This window comes from Dreissena polymorpha, chromosome 9 (genome assembly GCF_020536995.1).
Source record: "Dreissena polymorpha isolate Duluth1 chromosome 9, UMN_Dpol_1.0, whole genome shotgun sequence".
NCBI classification, from domain to species: domain Eukaryota; kingdom Metazoa; phylum Mollusca; class Bivalvia; order Myida; family Dreissenidae; genus Dreissena; species Dreissena polymorpha.
Window position 1 is genome coordinate 91,996,042 of NC_068363.1, and position 22,931 is coordinate 92,018,972.

At 35.4% G+C, this 22,931-nt stretch overlaps 1 protein-coding gene and 1 long non-coding RNA gene across 2 annotated transcripts in view; one reads left to right on the top strand and one right to left on the bottom strand.

Annotated features, from left to right (window-relative positions):
• Positions 1 to 5,866: 5,866 nt before the first annotated feature.
• Positions 5,867 to 22,931, bottom strand: part of LOC127844991 (uncharacterized) — a 34,245-nt gene continuing 17,180 nt past the window's right edge. Inside the window, exons 4-9 of the mRNA XM_052375599.1 lie at positions 10,334 to 10,561; positions 9,685 to 9,941; positions 9,062 to 9,296; positions 8,619 to 8,756; positions 8,158 to 8,321; positions 5,867 to 6,939 (exon numbers count right to left, since the gene is read on the bottom strand). Coding sequence (XP_052231559.1) covers positions 6,927 to 6,939; positions 8,158 to 8,321; positions 8,619 to 8,756; positions 9,062 to 9,296; positions 9,685 to 9,941; positions 10,334 to 10,561 — 1,035 coding nt within the window. The 3' untranslated portion in view covers positions 5,867 to 6,926. The remainder of the gene's footprint in view (positions 6,940 to 8,157; positions 8,322 to 8,618; positions 8,757 to 9,061; positions 9,297 to 9,684; positions 9,942 to 10,333; positions 10,562 to 22,931) is intronic.
• On the top strand, positions 12,052 to 12,582 carry LOC127845000 (uncharacterized). Its single transcript, XR_008033000.1, has 2 exons — positions 12,052 to 12,315; positions 12,548 to 12,582. It is a non-coding gene; the product is annotated as an uncharacterized LOC127845000 (long non-coding RNA).

Below are 22,931 nucleotides of genomic sequence, written 5' to 3' on the forward strand. Positions count from 1 at the left end.
TATATGGACCGCCTGTCCGACCATCCGACGGACCTACCAATCGACCGACGGACAGTTACAAAGCAATATACACCGCTTCTTCGAAGGTAGGGGGTTTAATTAGTGATTATGTCGCTGATATAATATACCAAACTCAGTACTTGATCATTAGGCGAGCACTTAATGTCGGCCTTAAGACCATATTGCTACGCATGTTTTGCGACAGTTAACGCGAAGTTATATAACGGCAACGAACAATTTGACTAAGCAAAGCCTCACAAGAGAAGGCAATTGCAGTTCTTCAATAAGACTAGTTTAATTAATCCTCTGACGTCAATTGAGATATTTCTACATTATTGCTAAAACTATTTCTATTTTTCTGATATTACAGAAAGACAGATTCAATGAGTTCGTATGGACATGATATGTCCCTTGTGAATGCATATATAAATACTATACTACAAGTTTATGAAAAATGAAAGCATTATTGGCAAGAGCATTTATAAATGTAAGTGTGGTCAGCTAGTGGACAATTAGCCAGATGTTGAATAAGAAATGCAATGTTAGCTGTACAGAGCGTTGTTTTATCAAGATAAAGAAGTGAAACTCCAGCTGCTGGAGCAGTATTGAATTCTCAGTATATACAATTAGTTGGTCCTTTATTTAAGGCAAGTGACCTATTGCCAAAACAGTACATAACAGCACACAACAGCACAATACAAAACAACATAAACACATATAAGAATAAAGCTGGGGTAACCGCCTTGGAACGGTCAATGCAAATCATTGGCGGTTTAAACCGCTTTTAGAATGAAACCCTTATTTTGCAACACGTCTATAAATGGGGGCTTCAGAATAAATAATATTAAAAAAATAAGGTGAATTAAATTTGAGACTAAAATCTTAATCAGTAAATCTGCCAATGTTAATATGTTAATAATCATTACATAAGTTTATTTAAGACGAAGCATTAACTTTCTCAATTTGACGTTGCTACTTCTGAACAATTAGTAAATACTATTTTGTGAAAAGTTCAATCACACAGTACACCAACAAGTATAAATGAAGAGATTTGTTTGCATTGTATTTTAGGTCATTCACAAATAAAACTATTTTAACTCAATTTTTTGCTCCAAGGTTAAGAGGTTGTAATATGCAATGTAATCTTTTGAAACGGAGAATGGTGCATCACGATGTTAAAGTCGTAACAGGAACTGAGATCATGCAAGTCCCTATGTTAGACACATGTGTACTGCGTTCTGCTGATTTGTTATCTTATACAGACTTGCCTTCATGGATGTATTTGTAAACCGACTTTGGGTATGACAACTTCAACACAATGCAAATTAAGCTAGTAGATGTCACTAAAAGGAACACGGGTCAGGGTAAACTAATATCAAACAGTTTATATTTTGCTTGTTTGCTTGATGTACTTTCGAATCTCTTAAACCGGTCCGCCTTATGATAAAATACATGTCCTTTTACTTTATGGCATGGATTTAAACTGTGTTTCAATTTTAAATACTTATATTAATTCAGTGTGTTGTGTAACTGTTATATATGTAGCTAAGGATTTAAGCCGAATTCACAACATGTTTTTTATCACATGCCATAACCTGTTTCCCATGTAATATAACTATAACGAATATTTTTATCTTACACATGTGTACTTTACATCATAAGCGTTTTCATTGGCTTATTTTCGTTCGATTGACCAATCGCATTTTTTTATTTTGCTAAAATTACGTTGCAACGTAAAATAACGTCTCGAAATGTAAACAACATTCGGGATTCATCATTATGTCTGCGTAAATATTTATTTAATTTGCTCATTAAAAAGCATGTGATAAAAAAGATCTGACACTCGTTGTCATTTCATACCATTTTTTATTAAGCCCGTCCAGGAAATGCGTTATTTAGCTCTCCATAGGCTCGCTTACTAATACAATTCCTGAACTCGTTAATAAAATATGGTATGACATGACAACTAGTGCAAGATCCTATATATCCTTCATAGCAAAAATAATCTCACTACAGTTTGATTTTTCAATTAGTTTTTGTTATTTCTTATATTAAACGTATATCATAACTTTGTTATTTATCAGATTGTGTACCTAGTATTATCATCTTTCATTATGTTATTTTACAGTAATTTCAGTGTTAGTTTCTGAGACTGGACGGACTGAAAAAGGAACAATCAGAGAAAGGGATGCGTTTACTGACAATTTGTTAACAATTGACTCGATCTGTATACCAATTGCATGACGAACGTGCATGTTCCTTTCCGAGTTATAAGTATATGTCGAAAAAATTAGTATATCATTTTCACACATCGTTTTGATTTTATAAATGAATTAACAGATGTTTGTTTATTATCAAAACTTATCCGTTATGTGACACAGTGTGCATTGGTGTATGTAAACTTCAACCTGTGTTGTTTTCGACACTGCGACATGCTATTTGTGATTTGTGCTGTGTAGTTATTGGTTAACACGACGTTTATAACACAGCTAGTGCAATATGATCAATATGATCAAAACATTACGACGCTTCATGGTAACAGTTCAAACCGCGACTCAAATCACGTGTAAAATACTGCAGTTGATAGCTTGCAAGCATACAACATCCTTCTTGGCTCACAAGTCGAAACCAGTATCCCATAAGCCCTTCTGCCAGATTTCAGTAGGTACGAGCTGATTGTTGAAGCCACTTAAACATGAATAAGTTGTAATCGAAATGGTAGAACGGTTAAAATTTACTCAGCAAGCCAATGGTCAAGTATAAAATGTGGCCCTTTATATAAATGGTAGATTTGATCATTATAAGTATTGAAACAAAATTGTCATTTATTTTCGTATACGGCAATGAAATAAAATGTACAGCAGTTTACATGATTCAGTAATGATAACATTAAGTAGATTATAATACTGTCACTAGAAATTAAAACTAACAAATCAAACGCGCAAAATGGTTGCCCCAAACCAGTATGAGAGAATGGTTGACACAAATCCAAGAGCCGTGCAGACGACATTTTTGCCTTTGGATACCACGTGTGCATTAACGAACGTCAGCACGGGCTCTGCCAGGTTAACTGGTATGGATACTTCGATGGTCATCGGATCAGCGACCTTGACCCGTTCAGTAGTTATCTCAAAGTCAAAGTATTTCAATGAGCCTAGAAGAAAAACCAAACATCACACGGTTTTGACTGCGTATGTAAGTGTAATCCATAAATAAAAGAAGGTTGAATATCATGTATGATTATTTAATATTGATCGTTATTTAACATTGTCCGCTTAAAAGCTTACCAATTTTTGTAATGTATTTTATTGAGATCAACTTGTATCATAATAACGCATTTGCTCTTAAAATCTACTAAATATTCCCGTAAATGGTTCAATACTATAACTATCCAATCAGAATTATCTACACTGAATATTTAATTTGTAAACATAGCAGGATATACCATAATTACTATGGGTATTGTATAATGTCATTAGAGTAATACAAGAACATTGTGAAGGCCGCCATATTTTTTTGAAACTTTGTTCAATATCGAAATATTCAGAAACAAATCCCACCTTAAAAAAAAATGGAATTGTGTTTTATGTATACTTGCAAATATAGATTTAACATTATTAATGCAGTAGTTAAAGATGCTTGTCATGAGGCATCGGTGCATTTCGAAAATGTGTAACTATTTCATGATGACGTCTACCACGGTATATGGATATATCTGTTTGACCGTTATTCTCAAAGTGAATAACTCATAACACCAGGGCGATACCCAACTTTTTCGTTTGATGTTATGATAGTGTGGTAACATCGAACGCGGTAACAAAAAAAGCCAACCATTCCTGATAATCACTGAACGCTTTATTTTGAGCTCGTGTATTTGTTCAAACGCTGATTAGGAAAACGACACACATCGAGTGAAAGAGAACGATGTAGCGTGTTTTGCCTTTCGAATGGTTATTATTATCTTTTGAATAATTAAATCTTAACGTTTGTAACAGTAGCTTGTTTATTCTGCTCGGAAATCTAAACAAAGTCATTTTAAACAGAGAAAACGACAAAGCTTAAAGTTACTGGCGAAGGAAGATTTGTGTTAAGTTTGAATATATATAATTATAATGAAGATCGATTAAACAACATTTGGTTATAAAAAATAATATGTTTAATTGAAATAAATAAATTGCCAAGAGGCCCGAATGCAAATAATATTGATGCGGTCGATCAACCCGTTAGTGAAAGACTAACGTGTTAGTAACACTCGGCTTAGTAGTCATACACATATATGTTTTTTTTATAGTATATGTAAATTGTCCCGTCATCGCTATGCTTTCTTAATTTGTTCATATGTAGTTTATATTTCGGAGTTTTCACAAGTGCATTAAGTAAGTATTCAGTATTTGGGATACCTTGACAACTCTTTTTACGTGTCCACTGTTATCAAGATATCCAGAAAGGGTGCAGCAAATAATTTCAGGTTTGTCCGACCGTTCGAATTCTAATTTTGATGGGCTTGAGTTGACAGGGTTTGAAGCGAATTTACCCAATACTCGCCTCCGCCTTGATGTATGTCTCTCCGTCCTTTCTTCTGTCATTTACTTCCAAGACAATAATAATTCCAATTGTTCTCTATTGGTCTCTATTGGATGCAAACTTGTGATTAGTCGTTCCAGTATGTCAGTTAATGCCCTTTGTTTCTTGATATGTACGGGTGGTTTCTAAGTAGGATTAGAAACTTATGAACTGAATTTGATAAACTTTACATGTAGTGTCCTTTAAAAGTGGGCATCTGCATGCCGTCAAGTCGTTGCGCTCATACGAAATATTGCATTTGTTTTATTTCGTTTTGCGTGATTTCTCTGGCACTTATGGTCCGAATGAGATGCAACTTTATATACATCTTCCTTCTAGGGTTGTTTCAGTCATAGAGAGATATCGTTCAGTTCCATAGATTTTTCCGAGATCTATTGACCTTCGATTAATAGTATTACATTCTCTTAAAGGTTGTCGTTTCCGCGGAGATAACACGAATTAATGATCGGAATTCAAATGCATGCATTGTCTTTATATGGTGTCATGCGCATATTGCCTCGTCATTAAACTCAAATGATGTCTCGTATAATTATTGCGCTAACAATAATAATTTGTTTACGTGCAAGATCTCGCACATTTATCATCTGAATTTGATGTCTTGTAAGTATGGTTTAAATGTGGATATAGGCATATTGCTGGTCAAATGATTCTTCATGAAGATTTTGTCACTAAATGAATAACACAACATCTTTATTATTGCTTTCTGTTTCTGACAACGCTAGATCTGTGGAAATAAATATTGCAATTATGCAGTGGATATGAACATATTGTGAGTCTTATCCACTCTATGACTTTTCGTTCACAAAATTTTCCTTACAGTTTCTTAAGAAATGTTAATTGTGCGTGAGATTTCAGAAACCGATTATTCTAATTTGATGAAAGTGTATGTTTAATGTGTGTATAGTATGTTCAAGTTGAAACTTACTTCCCCCAACGGGTTTGCAATAATATATGGTCGTTTGAATACTAGCTGGACAGTTTCACGTACTTATTGTTTCTGGATGAAAATCAGTAACTTGAGATCTCAAATTGATGTAACTATAAAAATATGTTTTTACTACGGACTGGCACATAATGCCAGGTCGTTTTAATTAAATGTGTTTTTTTCTTCTTTGAATAAATCAATTTCATATAAATGGTAACATTTTTAATTATGAAAACTGTTAATAAAACTTATCAGCAAATGTCAATCATTTTTAGGCAGCATCTTAATCATGATGAAACTAACAATGTCTTATCAGCATATCATAATAGCCATGGTATGATACAAAACAACACTATATTCCAACACAAAATGTATTTCAAACGTAATTTCAAACTCTACAGCAACACAAATTGTATTATAATCTAAGCTTCAAATTCAAAGAAAAGCAGAGTGAAATTTAATAATGACCATAGTTTAACAAGAGATGTTTATTAAACAGGTATGCATAATTTATGTCGACGCTTTACATCAGCATTCGAAAAAAAATTCAATACTTGGTAATATCAATTTGCTGGAACAGCCTGTGAAAGAAGATTAATTTTTAATGGTTAAAGATATTGTAATTGCGCCAGCATCATTATTTTTCGAATAATTTGAGAATTCGGTGCCATATGTTGTGCTGGTGGTTTTACAGTAATACAAATTCTTTTAAATATATGTTTCTATTGATAATACCACTACTTAAAATGACAGTTGTTCCTATTTAATTTATTACAAACCCCTGTGATATTGGCCTTTTACATTGTGATTTCCAATTATAACACCATCGTGAATAAATATATTAAAACAATAATACAAACTTTAAAAAATGAAATCATTATTGTGAGGGCAACTTATGACATATATGGGCAGTTATGGGCAGTTTGTAGACAATCGAGCCAGACGTCGAAGAAGAATTGCAATGTTAGTTGTACGGAACGTCATGTTTGTAAAATAGTAAAAATGCAAACAATACATTTGACAAAATTCCATATATGGGTGCATTAGAATAATCTAAAAATACACCGTGCAGAAATTGTGTTCGGAATCCCATATCAGCAAACCAATAGAGCTACATCTGTTTATTAAGTGCAAGAAAGTTCAAGTAGTGACGGGTAGATTATGTTTGTTTCACCATTTTTGTTCTATATTTCAGTTTAATGCATTGGGCTATTGAAATAAAGTTCTATTTTCGCTTCCATTGTGACGATAGTGGTGTCGTTTGACGTTCAACTTAGGGAATGGTCCTGAAGATGTTACAAGAAATTAGGTCGTGGCAATCGCATTTGTGGACACATTTGTACTGCGTTCTGACTGATTGCTGAGTGCTGATCTTACAGAGGTCGCCTTCCTTCATAGATGTTTGCGTTTACCGACTTTACGGGAGCCACCTTCAACACAATACCAAAATTAAACTAGCAAGTATTTCGTAAATACTTTTCTTTAAATCTATGTTACCATAAACATCTACCATTGAAATTTCGGCTATTACTATAAGAAACACAGATTTTTGTATTGGTTCACTTTATTTTACTAACGTTTTTGCAAAATATTCGTTGATTTTGAGTATCTATGTTACTTTAACCGTATTCACCATATAATAATAATAATACTAATTATTTGTATTATTATAATTATAAAAATAATTATAATAATATTAATAAAAGCTTTATTTACAGAAGGTTACACATAAAGACAATGACACATTATACATATTATGCAGATGAATCAAAACTTTTTTTAAATGTGGCCAGCTTGAAAAAACATACTCATATAGGTCTTTAACAAGGGAAACATTCAAACAATATTTTCTTACACCCATACATAACACACAATTTGTCTTTAAGACAGACACACGTGAAATATCATTTATTAGAAAATAACATGACATATCATTGATTAGAAAATAAATGTGTTTTATATTGCCTTTAAAAAGCAGAGATTGAGCATGCCATTCTTATTTCAATCGGAATACTGTTCCAAATATCCATGCTGTGATATAAAAAAGCTCGTTTCTTATAACCTGTTTTCGCTTTGGTGTTTTTATTATATTAAATGACCGTTGTAAAGACAACGTGATAATGGTCTAATTTTTGAACCGCTAAAATATATTGAGCACCAGGATTTGATGTGTATGCTTATAAATAAGTTTAAGAAGTGCTGATTGATTATCGTTGTTAATATGCAAATGTCAAACACAGATGACCATAATTGTCTTTGACTCAAGTGTGATCTATCGAACGTAACTTTTTCTTTTTGTTTTATAAAATCACCCACTTTTTGAATTTGATATTCGTAAATATGTATATGTACTAAACATCTTATATTAACCGTGTTTTTGTCATTTAACCGTAATCCAGATGTCAACATTATCAATAATTAAAATGACGACAGTGTGACATAGTATGCGTTGATATATGTATACTTCAAAGAGTGTTGTTTTCGACACGGTAGTATAAAGTATTCATATGTGCAGTGTAGTTATTTGTCAACACAACGTATAAAAACACAGCTAGTGCTACATTATAGAAACATTTCGTTGCAAAATGATTGCTTTTATAAAACTGGACCTTTCATGAAGACAAATATAAAATATCGACTCAACTTACCTTTCAGACTTCAGTTGATAGCTTGCAGGCAAACAGCCTCCATCTTTGCTTACAAGTCGAAACCAGTATCCCATAAGCCCTTCTTCAAGATCCCAGTCGGAACGAACTGATTGTTGAAGCCACTGAAACGTGAAGAGTTTTGTACTAGCTGATTGTTGAAACCACTGAAATGTAAAAAGTTGTCATCAAGCAAAGCGGTTGAATAGTAAACATTGAACAGAACATTAATAAAATATGAGTTGGTATTAAGTGACCATGAAAAAACCTCTTTACTCAGAAGGCTTCTTGAAAGAGTGGATTTGATCTAGTATCATATATGTAGTGAAGAAATATTAAATCTATCAAATCATTTTGTATGACAATACTCAAACAATTATGTTCCATTTTGAAATGAATTAATATGACAATACTCGAACAGTTATGTTCCATTTTGAAATGAATTAATAATGTATGTCACCAACCGAACTCTCGCTTGGGTAGAACTTCCGATTATCTAGGCTCCATTCCAGGTCAAAGCCAGTCGGCCACGTAGCTGGCACCTCGTTGTTTGGAATCACAATTCCTTTCACAAAAGCGGGCGAGGCCGGTGTAAGCTGATGCTTTAATTTAAAAACAAATAACACGTGTTCAACTTTATCAATTTAAGAGCGTTCTTCACAAATATGTGTGTGACCTTGACGTTTAAAATATGTGATATCAGTCTTAACTTACTGAATAACTGTTTGTGCTTTACCCTTGTTTATTTTTAAATCAAACGTACATTTTTTAAGTCTGACAGTGAAAGAAGAATATTAAAGAAGCCCAACGCAGCTTAGCTAATTCATAGCATATAAAACTACAGTAAACTTTATCCCATTATAAGTGTGTGTCCACGTGAATGGGGCAAGATTAATGTATATTTTACCATTGCATTGATGACATTGGCCGTTGTTGTGAACACCCAGATCTGGTCACTGACCGTGAGACCAAGACTGAAATTCACTTGAGTCATGTTTCCGTCTAAGACAGCCGGTAGATCTTTGATACGCACACCAATGCGAACAGTGAATTTGTCTTCGTCGACGGAGTCTTTGTCTTGTACATTACACACCATCGGAAGATTCATAACTACCCGGTCGGATTCATTTGAGCCGGAAACCCTAAACACCAAAACCAAGTATCATGGTTATAGTGTCAACAGGTCTGCTGAAAACGTACTATCAAAACGCATGATTTTATAAACAACGTAACGATGTCTTATAAGATACATCTTATTTCTTTTGTTTTCTGCTGTGAAGGTGAGGCTCAATAAAAAACAAGTTTTATTCGTGGTCGAGTATAAGATATGGCTGTTTAAATAAATGATAGACTTTGATATGCATATGTGTTAAAAGAATTAATCAGATAAAATGTTGTACTCGGCCATGAAATTAAATGCACAGAAATAAACATTACCATGTAAAAGTAATTTAAGCAAAACAGGTGAGTACATTTAAATCTCGTTTAATGAAATCTTAAAAACGATTAAACGCGCAAAATGCCCCATACCAGTCTGAAAGTTTTGTTGACACATTCCCAAGAGCCGTGCAGACGACGTTTTTCCCTTTGGAGACCACCTTTGCATTAACGAACGTCAGCAATGGCTCTGTCGGGTTATCTGGTATGGGTACTTCAATGATCATCGGACCAGCGACCTTGCCCCGATCAGTGGTGATCTCAATGTCAAAGTATTCCACCGAGCCGGGATGAAAAACTGCATCCGGGCCACAAACAGGCTTCACGCTGTAGTTGTAGCTAAGATTAGGCTGTAAATAAGTAAATGACCACATATTTTTGTTAACATGATCAGTTTGTTTACGTAAGACCTTTATCGGATATAAGCTTTCGAACTTCATTATTACACACAAAGAATAAATTATCCAATACTTTACTCTGAGATAACTGACTCCAACTTATGGTGTCTCGTTATATTGTTTCATTTTTTATTAAATTTAAAGAATATATCAATGTATCTATAATCAGTTCAGAGCACGATGCAGTCTTATCTTAGCAAACACACTTTCCCCTACATTGACATCACCCAGTGCGCTTTCCAACTGACTCACAAAGATGTAGTGTTTTTTTGTGCACACACCCCAGTATTGACAGTCCGCTGTCGACTGAGACATATGTATTCTTATTTTGACCACACACTTACCGAAGGTTTGACATCCTTCAGGACGCTGTCCACCTGACTGGCCCAAATGTAGTTCAAACCAGCGTCCGTGTACTCCATGCCAACGCTTGTCCAATATATTGCCCCGACATTTTGATTCCCGAGCGACACGTGTTCAATCTGGTATTCTATTGTGTAAGCGCAAGATCCACTTCCGGATTTGACGGTACCAAGATCGAGTTCAGCCCGGCTCTTATAGGCCACGATGTCCTTCGCAATAATGTAATGAAATATCGATGGTTTAATGTATTCCGATATCAAAAACATGGTTACTACTACTACTACTACTACTACTACTACTACGACTGCTACTACTTCTACTACTACTACTACTACTACTACTACTACTACTACTACTACAACTACAACAACTACTACTACTACTACTACTACTACTACTACTACTACTACTACTACTACTACTACTACTACTACTACTACTACTACTTTTACCACTGATTCTTCTACTACTACTACTACTACTACTACTACTACTACTACTACTACTACTAGTACTACTACTACTACAACTTCTACTACTACTACTACTAGTACTACTTCTACTACTTTTACCACTGATTCTACTACTACTACTACTACTACTACCACCACTACTACTACTACTACTACTACTACTACTACTACTACTACTACTACTACAACTACTACTACTACTACTACTACTACTACTACTACTACTACTACTACATCAACTATTACTTCTACTACTGCTACTACCAATACTACTGTTGCTGCTTCTACTACTACTACTAGAACTTCTTCTTCTTCAACTAAAAACAACAACAAAAACAACAACAAAAACAACAACTACTACTACTTCTACTACTACTGCTACTACTACTACTACTACTACTACTACTACTACTACTACTACTACTACTACTACTACTGATACTAATACTGCTACTACTACTTATACTACTTCTACAGCTGCTGCTACTGCTTCTTCTACTACTACTACTACTTCTACTACTACTACTACTACAACTACTACTACTACTAATACTACTACAACTATTACTACTACTACTACTGCTTCTACTACTTATATTACTACTACTACTACTACTACTACTACTACTACTACTACTACTACTACTACTACTTCTTCTACTACTACTACTTCCACTACTACTACTACTACTACTACTACTACTACTACTACTACTACTACTACTACTACTACTACTACTATTACTACTTCTACTACTATTACTCCTACTAATACTACTACTACTACTACTACTTCTATTACTACTACTACTACAACTACTACTACTACTAGTACTACTACTACTACTACTACTACCACTACTACTACTACTACTACTACTACTACTACTACTACTACTACTACTACTACTACTTCTTCTTCTACTACTACTACTTCCACTACTACTACTACTACTACTACTACTTCTACTACTACTTCTACTACTATAACTCCTACTAATACTACTACTACTACTACTACTACTACTACTATTACTACTACTACTACAACTACTACTACTACTGCTACTACTACTACTACTACTACTACCACTACTACTACTACTACTACTACTACTACTTCTATTACTACCACTACTACTACTACTACTACGACCAAAGCAACAACTACTACTTCTACTACTACTACTACTACTACTACTGCTTCTACTACTACTATTTGTCACAGGGTGTAAATTCTTATTTAGTTATTTGTTATTAGTGTCGAGTAGTTTTAGGTAGCTCTGATATAAAACCTAGACTGTAGTCTTAGTTGTTTTATAGCTAACATATAGTTGAATCTAACCTATTCTGAACACGTGCATGTAACAACCAATCATTCACTTTCCCTCCGATATCCAGTTGCCTGTTGAAAGTTGTTTGAGACAGCCATTGCATTTATTGAATTGCAATATTATATTATTTGTGTGGGATATTTTGGATTCCTGCAGGTAACTACTCTAAATCTTTTATTTATGTTCTCTGTCAATTGTTTGTATTATTATTTAGGACATCTGACGGTTACGGTTGTGTTTATTAGTTATTTATTGAAATAACTTATTGCGAGTCATATTCACGCCGCCATGCAACGCTAGTCATTATTAATGTGTATTCCACTTGAATGCATACATATATTATCTTGATTATATATCTAATGGCATGTATTAATTGTTCCTATTTCAGATACCTTTATCGATCTATTAAAACTTTGAAAACATCGATTGATTCGATAGTTTGTCTTCGAACCCCAAGTACGCAAATTGCGCGTAGCTAGGCCGGAAACAATGGCGCCCAACGTTCAGTGAGATCGATCAAATGATATAATTTGGACAATCCGTGTACAAAATCCTTGTTCAAGGATCTACACTTGATGGCCACAAACGACGTCGTTTAATACCCGGGTTAACGTTAACGCATGCTAAGGGCCCTCTTCAAGACCGTTACGTCACACCATAAGGACCAAGGACCATTCGTCGCTGGAAGTGTAAAAACTGTGTGTGACTTTGTGAATGAACACTGACATTTGTGATTCTTGCTCATGACGCATGGCGGTGTGGTGAGATGTACATTTTATTATTGACCATTTAGTATATTATTTTCAGAAATTGTTTAGTTTGTATCATATTTGTTTTTTTCTTAATGTAAATATCAATTATTTTTGTCCAATCTAGGTTAAAGATTTTTTTGTAAATCAATGCACTAACCATAGGTTGTCCCGTCTAACATACGCCCCTGCATTTGTGTAAACTGTGTTTTCACTGTCACTAATCCGTTTCCAATAACAATAGAAGTACATAAAGTAGTACAACACAGACAGGTTGACCCGTAGATAGCTCAGGTGATAGTTTAAAGGTCATAATTTGGGATCTATACAATCAATAGATTTACTGCCCACTGTCTTATAAAAAGTTTCAGCCAATGTAAAATCAAATTTGTCTTTAGTTGTTTCAAACTTTCAACATTTGAAACAACGCTCAGTCATTGTAATTTTATAAATAGGAAATCGTGGAAACCGAGTTATTCCTTACTGAAATTAGACTGATCATCTAATTTCATTGAGAAATACTGTTTTGCGTTTAATCCTTGCAAGGTAAAATAATCGCGTCGCTTTAGCGTATTCGAACGGGACGAAGAAAAATAAATCGAGGTATTTATTTAAAAGCGAATACATTCGGTTTGTGTTCAGCGCTTTTAAATAATCGATTTATTTGATAACGGAAAAAGGAAATTGCGCAATAATTGATTGCGTATAGTTGTACATACGTTGTAGTAATAATTTGTGCGGGTTACACTTGACACTACTTGTGACCAGTGTATTTTTTGGACCGGAAATAGCGGTATCGATTCTGTACTTGTATGGTTGTACGTGTGTGAGAGTGTGAGAGTGTATTTGTAAATAGTTTAATCGAATTATAGTGTTAAATTGTTTTATAAATGCATATTTATAGTTGTTATTATTATAATTAAATCATATTAGTTCATCAATTTAATTAAATTTATCATTAACATTTATTTAGATTTTTTTTTAATTTCTAGTTTGATAAAACTTTAACAATAAGATTGTGATTTAAGTGTAATCTATACGCTGCAGTAATTGTTTATTAAATAAGAGATCATTAATTAAAAAGGTTTATAAATTAATTAATTAAAAATTACAACTAGATTTATTTAAAATAATTGCATGAATGTGTACAATTATTTGTTGTTATGTTGTTTTAGATAACATGTCAGTTATATTATTATGCATTAGTGGTACAAAGTGAATTCGGTTTATTGATCACTATTGAAATTAGTGATTTAGTGTGTTATTATATTGAATAATTTTGAGTTGACTAGAAAGGAAACTATTGTAAAACGGAAATACTGGAATGATGATCTGAATGTTGATGAAATTGGAGTGTGTATTATACAAAGTGCTGTGAAACATAATTAACACTTAAAAGTGCATACTTATGAAGTGAAATAGACAATTGGTGAACAGTGTTGAGTTTAATTGTGAATTATTGAATTGGAAGTGATATTAACGTCCAGTGAACAATATTACTGATTGACATAATGAAAATGTATCTAGAGTTATTGGATGTGAACAAATACTAGATACATAATAGTGTTGAATGAATTGTTTTGTGTTGTAAAGTGCATAAAATATTGTGAAGAGAGGTGAATTTAAGATTAGACTTTGATTTCTGCATATGGTTGGGATCAGTTTCATAACTGAGTGCATAGTGTGAAATTCAGTGTGGGTGTGAACGTAATTATTTGAACATGGATACGGAGAGAGAACTAAGGAGACAAAGAAGGGAGACAAAGAAAGAACAACAAACATTAAAGGAAGAAGAATTGAAAAATCAGAAGGACATTGAAATACTAAATAAAATAAAGGAACGAGACTCAAAGATTCGTGAAATTCAGCGACAAAGTGATGAATTAATAAAAATGAGATCAGAAAACAACACAGCCCAACATAGAGATGTGAATGATGTAAATGATGTAAAACATAAACAATTAAGAAGGGAAACAGTTGGAGAAAGATTACAGCACAACTGTAAAGAGATGGAACATGAAATGAGGATTGAACTTGACTATGATGATGTTGTTGAGGGTGCGGTAGGATTTAAGAATGATGATTATCATACCAACAGTTATGAAAGTGACATGGATTCAATAGATGAAGAACTAAGTTGGTTGACAAAGAAGATGGAGGAGACATTCCAGATACATGCCGATTCTGGGGACAGAATATTTAAAGAGGAGGTGCGATGCAGTACCAAAATACTTGAACCATCTGAGGTTCACGACAGTGAATATGAACACAATAGTGACATTGATGAAATTATAAGTGATGATGATATTGCTGAAAAAGCCCTTGAAGCTGAGATAAAGGCAATGAAGTTACAGCAAATGAACTTAAAAGAGGAACTTCATCGGAAAGAAAAAGCAAAACGATTGAAGGAACAAGAATTATTGCGAGAAACACGTAGGAAACAGAAAGAAGAAAGAATACGGAAATTGAAACGAACAAAACAAGAATTGGAACAAGATATGATGGAAACACAGAGCACAATTACGTCATTAGACGAGGAATTGGAACCTGTAGAAACATATGACCGACACAAATATCTAAGAAATGCGGAACGGAGAGTGTCACATAATCCACCATTAATGTTGAAACCGAGTGTTCCTAAATTTTCGGACCCAGCTCAATTTACAGAATGGAAAATAGAAATCGAAAGTATGATTCGGTCAAAAATTTACCAGAAAGACATACTGAAACAGTGCGTTAGAAATGCGATATCTGGAAAACCAAGGAAGGTTTTAGCAACATTGAAAGCCACAGCAACTTTAGAAAACATTTTGTCAACGACGGAAAGCTATTTCGGTGATGTAAAAAGCGGACAAAGAATAATGGAAGAATTTTATCAAGCCAGACAAAATAAAGACGAAGACATAACGTCATGGGGTATTCGAATTGAAGAAATGATCCAAAGAGCTTTAGAAAAGGGTGAAATACAAGAAAACAAGAAGGAAGAAATACTGAGAACAAAGTATTGGAAATACTTGAGAAATTCAGAGTTGAAGAATGCTACCAGAGTATTCTATGAAAACTGTCTTACATTTGAAGAGTTACGGAAACGAGTGAGAAGAGAAGAACAGGAATTGAAAGTATCACAGGACAGACAAGAACAACCCAAACAGATAAATAAAATGCAAATAGATCAACAATTGAGCATATTGAATGATCTTACAGAGAAATTACAAAGTATGCAAAAACAACTAGACTTACTAACAAAGGAGAAAGAAGCATCAAAAGACAAAAGAAGTGAGAGTGTGACCAGAGAATACCGGAGAAACGATGCCAGACCACAAACCGGATATAGGAGAACATTTTCACAAGGTAGAGGTTACTCCGGAAACAGAGGTCCATATAGAGGCAGACGACCGTACGGACAAGATGCTTATCATAGAGACAGCAACTCTCAACAACATTTAAACGGGAACCAGCTCTAATTGATGGGGTCAATGAGGGCTGTGAGGATACCACTATCCCCAAACAGAAACCAGCTGAAAACATTTTTAGTAGAATGGTGGGTAATGCTAATCTATCTACTATTACTATCAACGGCAAAGAGACAACCGCGCTTATTGACAGCGGGTCTCAGGTCAGTATTGTAACTGAAAAGTTTTACAACGAAATGACACCAAAACCAGAACTGATGTCATTGAATGAATTTAATCTTGAATTAAAAGCAGCTAATGGCACCCACATTCCATATTCTGGATATATTCAGACAACAATTGAAAGCAAAATTTTGGACATGAAAGTAGAGACCATTCTTCTTGTTGCGCCGGTTGACGAGAGTCATGGTAGTGCTCATGTCATAATTGGCACAAATATAATCAGATATATAAAAGACTTGTACAGTGATGAATGCCCGGATGATAAATGGAAAGCAGCTTTTCTGGCAATAGAATCGAACATTGGAAAAGTGCTTGCAACCAAAGATATCACGTTACATCCAAATGAAACCAGGACAGTGGTAGGTTTCCTGCGGAAACGTCAAAATACTGAAGCAGCAGTAACTGAACAATGCCAATTTGACAGTCATGGGGCATTGGTATGTCCAAGAGTTGTATCTATAAATACTCGTGGCAGAAATGCGAGGATACCCGTGAAATTGTGCAACATATCAGCAAGACCTGTTAAAATAAGAGCAAAACAGGACCTTTGTAAATTACAGGAAGTTAAAGTTCTACGTGAAGCTCCAATACTGCAACCACCGAGCGCAACCATATCATCTGTGAATACTTCACCTGAAACAGAAAATAAAACAAGTTATGAGAATATGAAAAAGGAATATGATGTTGATCTTGATGGAGCTGATTTAAGTACAGAACAAAAACAACGGGTTTATCAGTTGTTTAGAAAATGGGATACAGTGTTTCCGAAATCCAAATTTGACATCGGACACACAACCGCAGTTAAACATTCCATCAAACTGACCAATCCAGAACCTTTTAAAGAGCCGTATCGACGAGTGCCCCCAGCTCTTTTCAATGAAATCCGAGAACATCTCAAAGAAATGATAGAAATGGGAGCTATACAAGAATCTCAAAGCCCATGGTCATCAAATTGTGTAATCGTTAGGAAAAAGGATGGAACCATACGATTTTGTATCGATTTTAGAAAACTCAATGCAGCAACGAAGAAAGATAGTTATGCCATACCAAAGGTTGAGGATACACTACACCTTCTAGCTGGATCACGGTACTTTTCGAAATTGGACTTGAAATGCGGATACTGGCAAGTCGAGTTAGAGGAAGATGACAAGGAAAAGACAGCGTTTCAAGTGGGTGGATTAGGGTTTTATCAATGTAACCGTCTTCCATTCGGTCTCTGCAACGCCCCCGCAACATTTCAAAGGTTAATGGAACGCTGTATGGGCGATTTAAACCTGAGAGATTGTCTCATTTATTTGGATGACATCATTATTTTTTCCAAAGACGTCAATACTATGATTTCAAGACTCGACCAAGTGTTTTCTCGTCTGGCCGAATATAACCTCAAAATCAAACCATCAAAATGTGAATTTTTCAAGACAAGAACAACTTTCCTCGGGCACGTGGTATCAGCAGATGGCATAGAAGCAGATCCAGTCAAAATAGAAGCAGTTAAAAATTGGCCTACCCCAAAGTCTGTAAAACAAGTGCGCCAATTTCTCGGCTTCGTTGGCTACTATCGCCGATTCATAAAAGGGTTTGCTTCCATTGCAAGACCATTGAATAACCTGCTGATAGGCCATCCTACTAAACGGAACTCTCAAGAAAAACACCAACGAACCAAACCAGTACCATTTCAATGGGGATGCGAGCAACAAACAGCTTTCGAGGAGTTGAAGCAACAGCTCACCAATCCACCTATTTTAGGCTATGCGGATTATACATTGCCGTTCATACTGCATACAGATGCCTCCTTAAATGGATTGGGTGCTGTCTTGTATCAACGCCAAGATGGACACGAGAAGGTCATGCTTATGCAAGCCGTTCCCTCAAACCATCAGAAAAGCATTACCCGGCGCACAAATTGGAGTTTTTAGCGCTGAAATGGTCCATGACGGAAAAGTTTCATGATTATCTCTACGGTGCGGAAGTTGAGGTTATCACGGACAATAACCCGCTTACCTACGTGCTTACGACTGCAAAATTAGACGCGACAGGACAACGATGGCTTGCTGCATTAGCCAACTACACGTTTACCACACGTTATCGGGCTGGGAAAAACAACGCCGATGCAGATGGGTTAAGCAGACTAGTAGTACAACCGGAAACAATAGCTGCTCTAACCACTGCAGTTACAACCGATATGGAACAAGCACCGTACTGTTTCAGTACATCCGTACCTGAAAGTGAACAACCAGAGGTATGTGATCAAGTCCCGGAGGATGTCCTGCAGACATACGCCTTGAGTTCGCACGATTGGAGAAAGTCACAGCTTGCCGATCCAGCGATCTCCACGGTGATACATCATTTACAGGCTGGCACAAGACCTTCTGTAGTCCATTCCTCATGTACCAGTGTCTTGAAATATAACAGACAGTGGTCCAGTCTTGAGTTAAAGGAGGGGGTTTTGTACCGAAGGACACAAATATGTGAGCAAGAGTACAGCCAATTAGTTTTGCCAGAAGCATTACGCGAAATAGTGTTTCGTAGCCTACATGATGACCTCGGCCACCAAGGACGTGATCGGACATTGTCATTGTTCAAACAAAGATTCTTTTGGCCAGGAATGGAAACGTTCGTAAAAGACAAGATCAGTAATTGCGCCTGATGCATAAGAAGTAAAACTCCAGCTGAAATTAGTACTCTCGTAAACATTGCAACGTCATCACCAATGGAACTTGTTTGCATAGACTTTTTAAGTTTGGAGAGATCAAAAGGTGGATATGAACATATATTAGTCATCACCGATCATTTTACGCGATATGCGCAGGCGTTTCCAACGACAAATCAAACAGCGAGAACCACAGCGAAAGTGTTGTTTGAGAAGTTTTTTGTACACTACGGCTTTCCGGAGCGTCTGCATAGCGATCAAGGTACAAATTTTATGTCTGGCCTTATAAGCGAATTGTGCAAGTTAGCTGGCATTGAGCAATCGAGAACAACTCCATATCACCCTATGGGTAATGGGATGACGGAACGCTTTAACCAGACACTGCTGCACATGTTATCTACACTCGAGGAAGATAAGAAATCGGACTGGAAGTCGTATGTTGCACCGATGGTTCATGCGTATAACAGTACAATACATACCAGCACTGGGTATTCGCCGTATTACTTGATGTTCGGACGTCATCCAAGATTAGCGATCGACGCCCTACTGGATTTACCGTCGAGCGATAATGGAACGGTGAACAAGAATGAATACAGCCGCAAACTTCGAGATAGACTTGCGACTGCATATAGTCGGGCGAAAGAAAACGCATTTCAGAGTGCTGACAAAAGTAAGAGGGTATATGACGCAAAAGCAAGAGCCGCAAAAATAAAACCAGGTGATTTGGTTTTAGTTAGAAATGTTACTCAACGAGGGAAGCAGAAAATCGCAGACAAATGGGAAGATATACCGTATGTGGTAGTCGACCAGCCCAACACTGAAATTCCCGTTTATGACGTGAAGAAAGATCAACCCAACGCTAAACGTATACGTCGCGTTCATAGAAACTTGTTGCTGCCGTTAGGAATAACGGAACAGCATGAACATACACAGAAAAACACTCCGAGGTACATTATACCACAACGACGGTCTGACGCAAGATACATGTTTGACGATGAAAGCGTACCCATACGCCGCTCGAACCGCCAACGTAAGTCGCCAAACTTGTACGTTGCGGGTTCATACTATACATGAAGGGAAAATACTACCAGTGTGAAGATACAGTGAAGTGTTTGCTAATGGATAATAGTGTGATATAAGTAATAAAGTGTTATTTTAAAAAGATGTATATATGTGTCTTTATAAAATTTGCAATTTATTGTACATTCATTTTCATATAATAAAATGTTTGATGGATACTTACCATTTCGATTGTGTTATTACGAACAAAAGTATAGTATGTCTAACGTGATGAACGTTTATGTTTTATCACCGCAAGTTTTATTAATTTATAGAACATAATATAAATAAATTAATGTCGGGACGACATTTCTAAAGCAGGGGGAATATGTCACAGGGTGTAAATTCTTATTTAGTTATTTGTTATTAGTGTCGAGTAGTTTTAGGTAGCTCTGATATAAAACCTAGACTGTAGTCTTAGTTGTTTTATAGCTAACATATAGTTGAATCTAACCTATTCTGAACACGTGCATGTAACAACCAATCATTCACTTTCCCTCCGATATCCAGTTGCCTGTTGAAAGTTGTTTGAGACAGCCATTGCATTTATTGAATTGCAATATTATATTATTTGTGTGGGATATTTTGGATTCCTGCAGGTAACTACTGTCAATTGTTTGTATTATTATTTAGGACATCTGACGGTTACGGTTGTGTTTATTAGTTATTTATTGAAATAACTTATTGCGAGTCATATTCACGCCGCCATGCAACGCTAGTCATTATTAATGTGTATTCCACTTGAATGCATACATATATTATCTTGATTATATATCTAATGGCATGTATTAATTGTTCCTATTTCAGATACCTTTATCGATCTATTAAAACTTTGAAAACATCGATTGATTCGATAGTTTGTCGTCGAACCCCAAGTACGCAAATTGCGCGTAGCTAGGCCGGAAACATATTACTACTACTACTTCTACTACTACTACTACTACTACTACTACTACTACTACTACTACTACTATTACTACTTCTAATACTACTACTCCTACTACTACTACTACTACTACTACTAGTATTACTACTACTACTACTACAACTACTACTACGACTACTACTACTACTTCTATTACTACTTCTACTACTACTTCTACTACTACTACTACTACTACTACTACTACTACTACTCCTCCTCCTCCTCCTCCTCCTCCTCCTCCTACTACTACTACTACTACAACTTCTATTACAACTACTACTACTACTACTACTACTACTACTACTACTACTACTATTACTACTACTACTACTACTACTACCACCACCACTACTACTACTACTACTACTACTACTACTTCTTATACTAAAGTCCACTCTCGTTATCTCGACATCGGATATATCGATATTCTCGATATGTCGAAGTAAGTTCGATGTCCTAACATTTTTCCTTCTTTATGTTTATAAATAAACATCGCATATCTCGATTTTCGTTATGTCGAATAATTCGATATCTCGATATAAAATTTTGTCCCAAGTCCCGAGTTTACATGTATTTACTGTGGTTTATCTCGAAGTGCGAATAACTGTTCCAGTGTCGGCAAAAGGTGAGAAATTTTTTCTTTAAAACTTCACCGTCCCGCTTCGCCCGGCTGCTCCCGATACTGTGCGGTAGGACATTGATCAGTTAATTGCATCAATGATCACACGTGTGTAATGTCGTTAGCCCTTAACACTTGAGTAAGGCCTGTTACTTTAACTGTCACTTTAACATCAATTAACTGCAATTAATACACAGTCTGTATCTAGATCTGGGGATGTTGAGTAATAAAGATAATAAAGACAAGACTCAAAATTGCTTTTTATTTTTATTTGATCCTGTACTAATACTCGATTGAACTTTGCATTTCAAACTACAAAATGTACATGTACTGTTCAGTATTCCGGAACGTGATTAACGGATGTTCAGATGGAAAACCCTCGTCTTGATTGGACGTCAATTACATCATAACTTTAAATAGCAACATAACCGGATGTTTACTCGACAGTTTTAAAAAATTATAACCGCATGTGTTCATGCAATTCTGGAATACTTCAAACGTCATTTTAAGCATTTAAATAGCAAAATTAATCTTGCCTCGTAAAAAACGCGTATATATCAGGTAGAGAGTATTATGCCACACGGTGACGGTTTTAGTAAGACCTCTTAGCTGGTATTTAGATGTTAAAAACAAGGTAAATGTTCGTCTCATTTTATCTTTGAAAACGCCAAATCGGATATCTCGAACTCTCGTTATCTCGATATTTTTTTTTGTTCCCGCCAACTTCGAGATAACGAGAGTGGACTGTACTTATTCTTCTTCTTCTACTACTACTGCTACAACTACTACTTCAACTACTCCTTCTTCTACTACTACTACTACTACTACTACTACTACTACTATTACTACTACTACTACTACTACTACTACTACTACTACTACTACTACTACTACTAATACTATTACTACTACTACTACTACTACTACTACTACTACTACTACTACTTCTACTACTACTACTACTACTACTACTACTACTACTACTACTACTACTACTACTACTACTACTACTACTACTACTACTACTACTATAACTACTATTACTTCTACTACTACTACTACTTCTACTACTACTACCACCACCACAACCACCACTACTTCTACTACTACTACTAGTAGTAGTAGTACTACTACT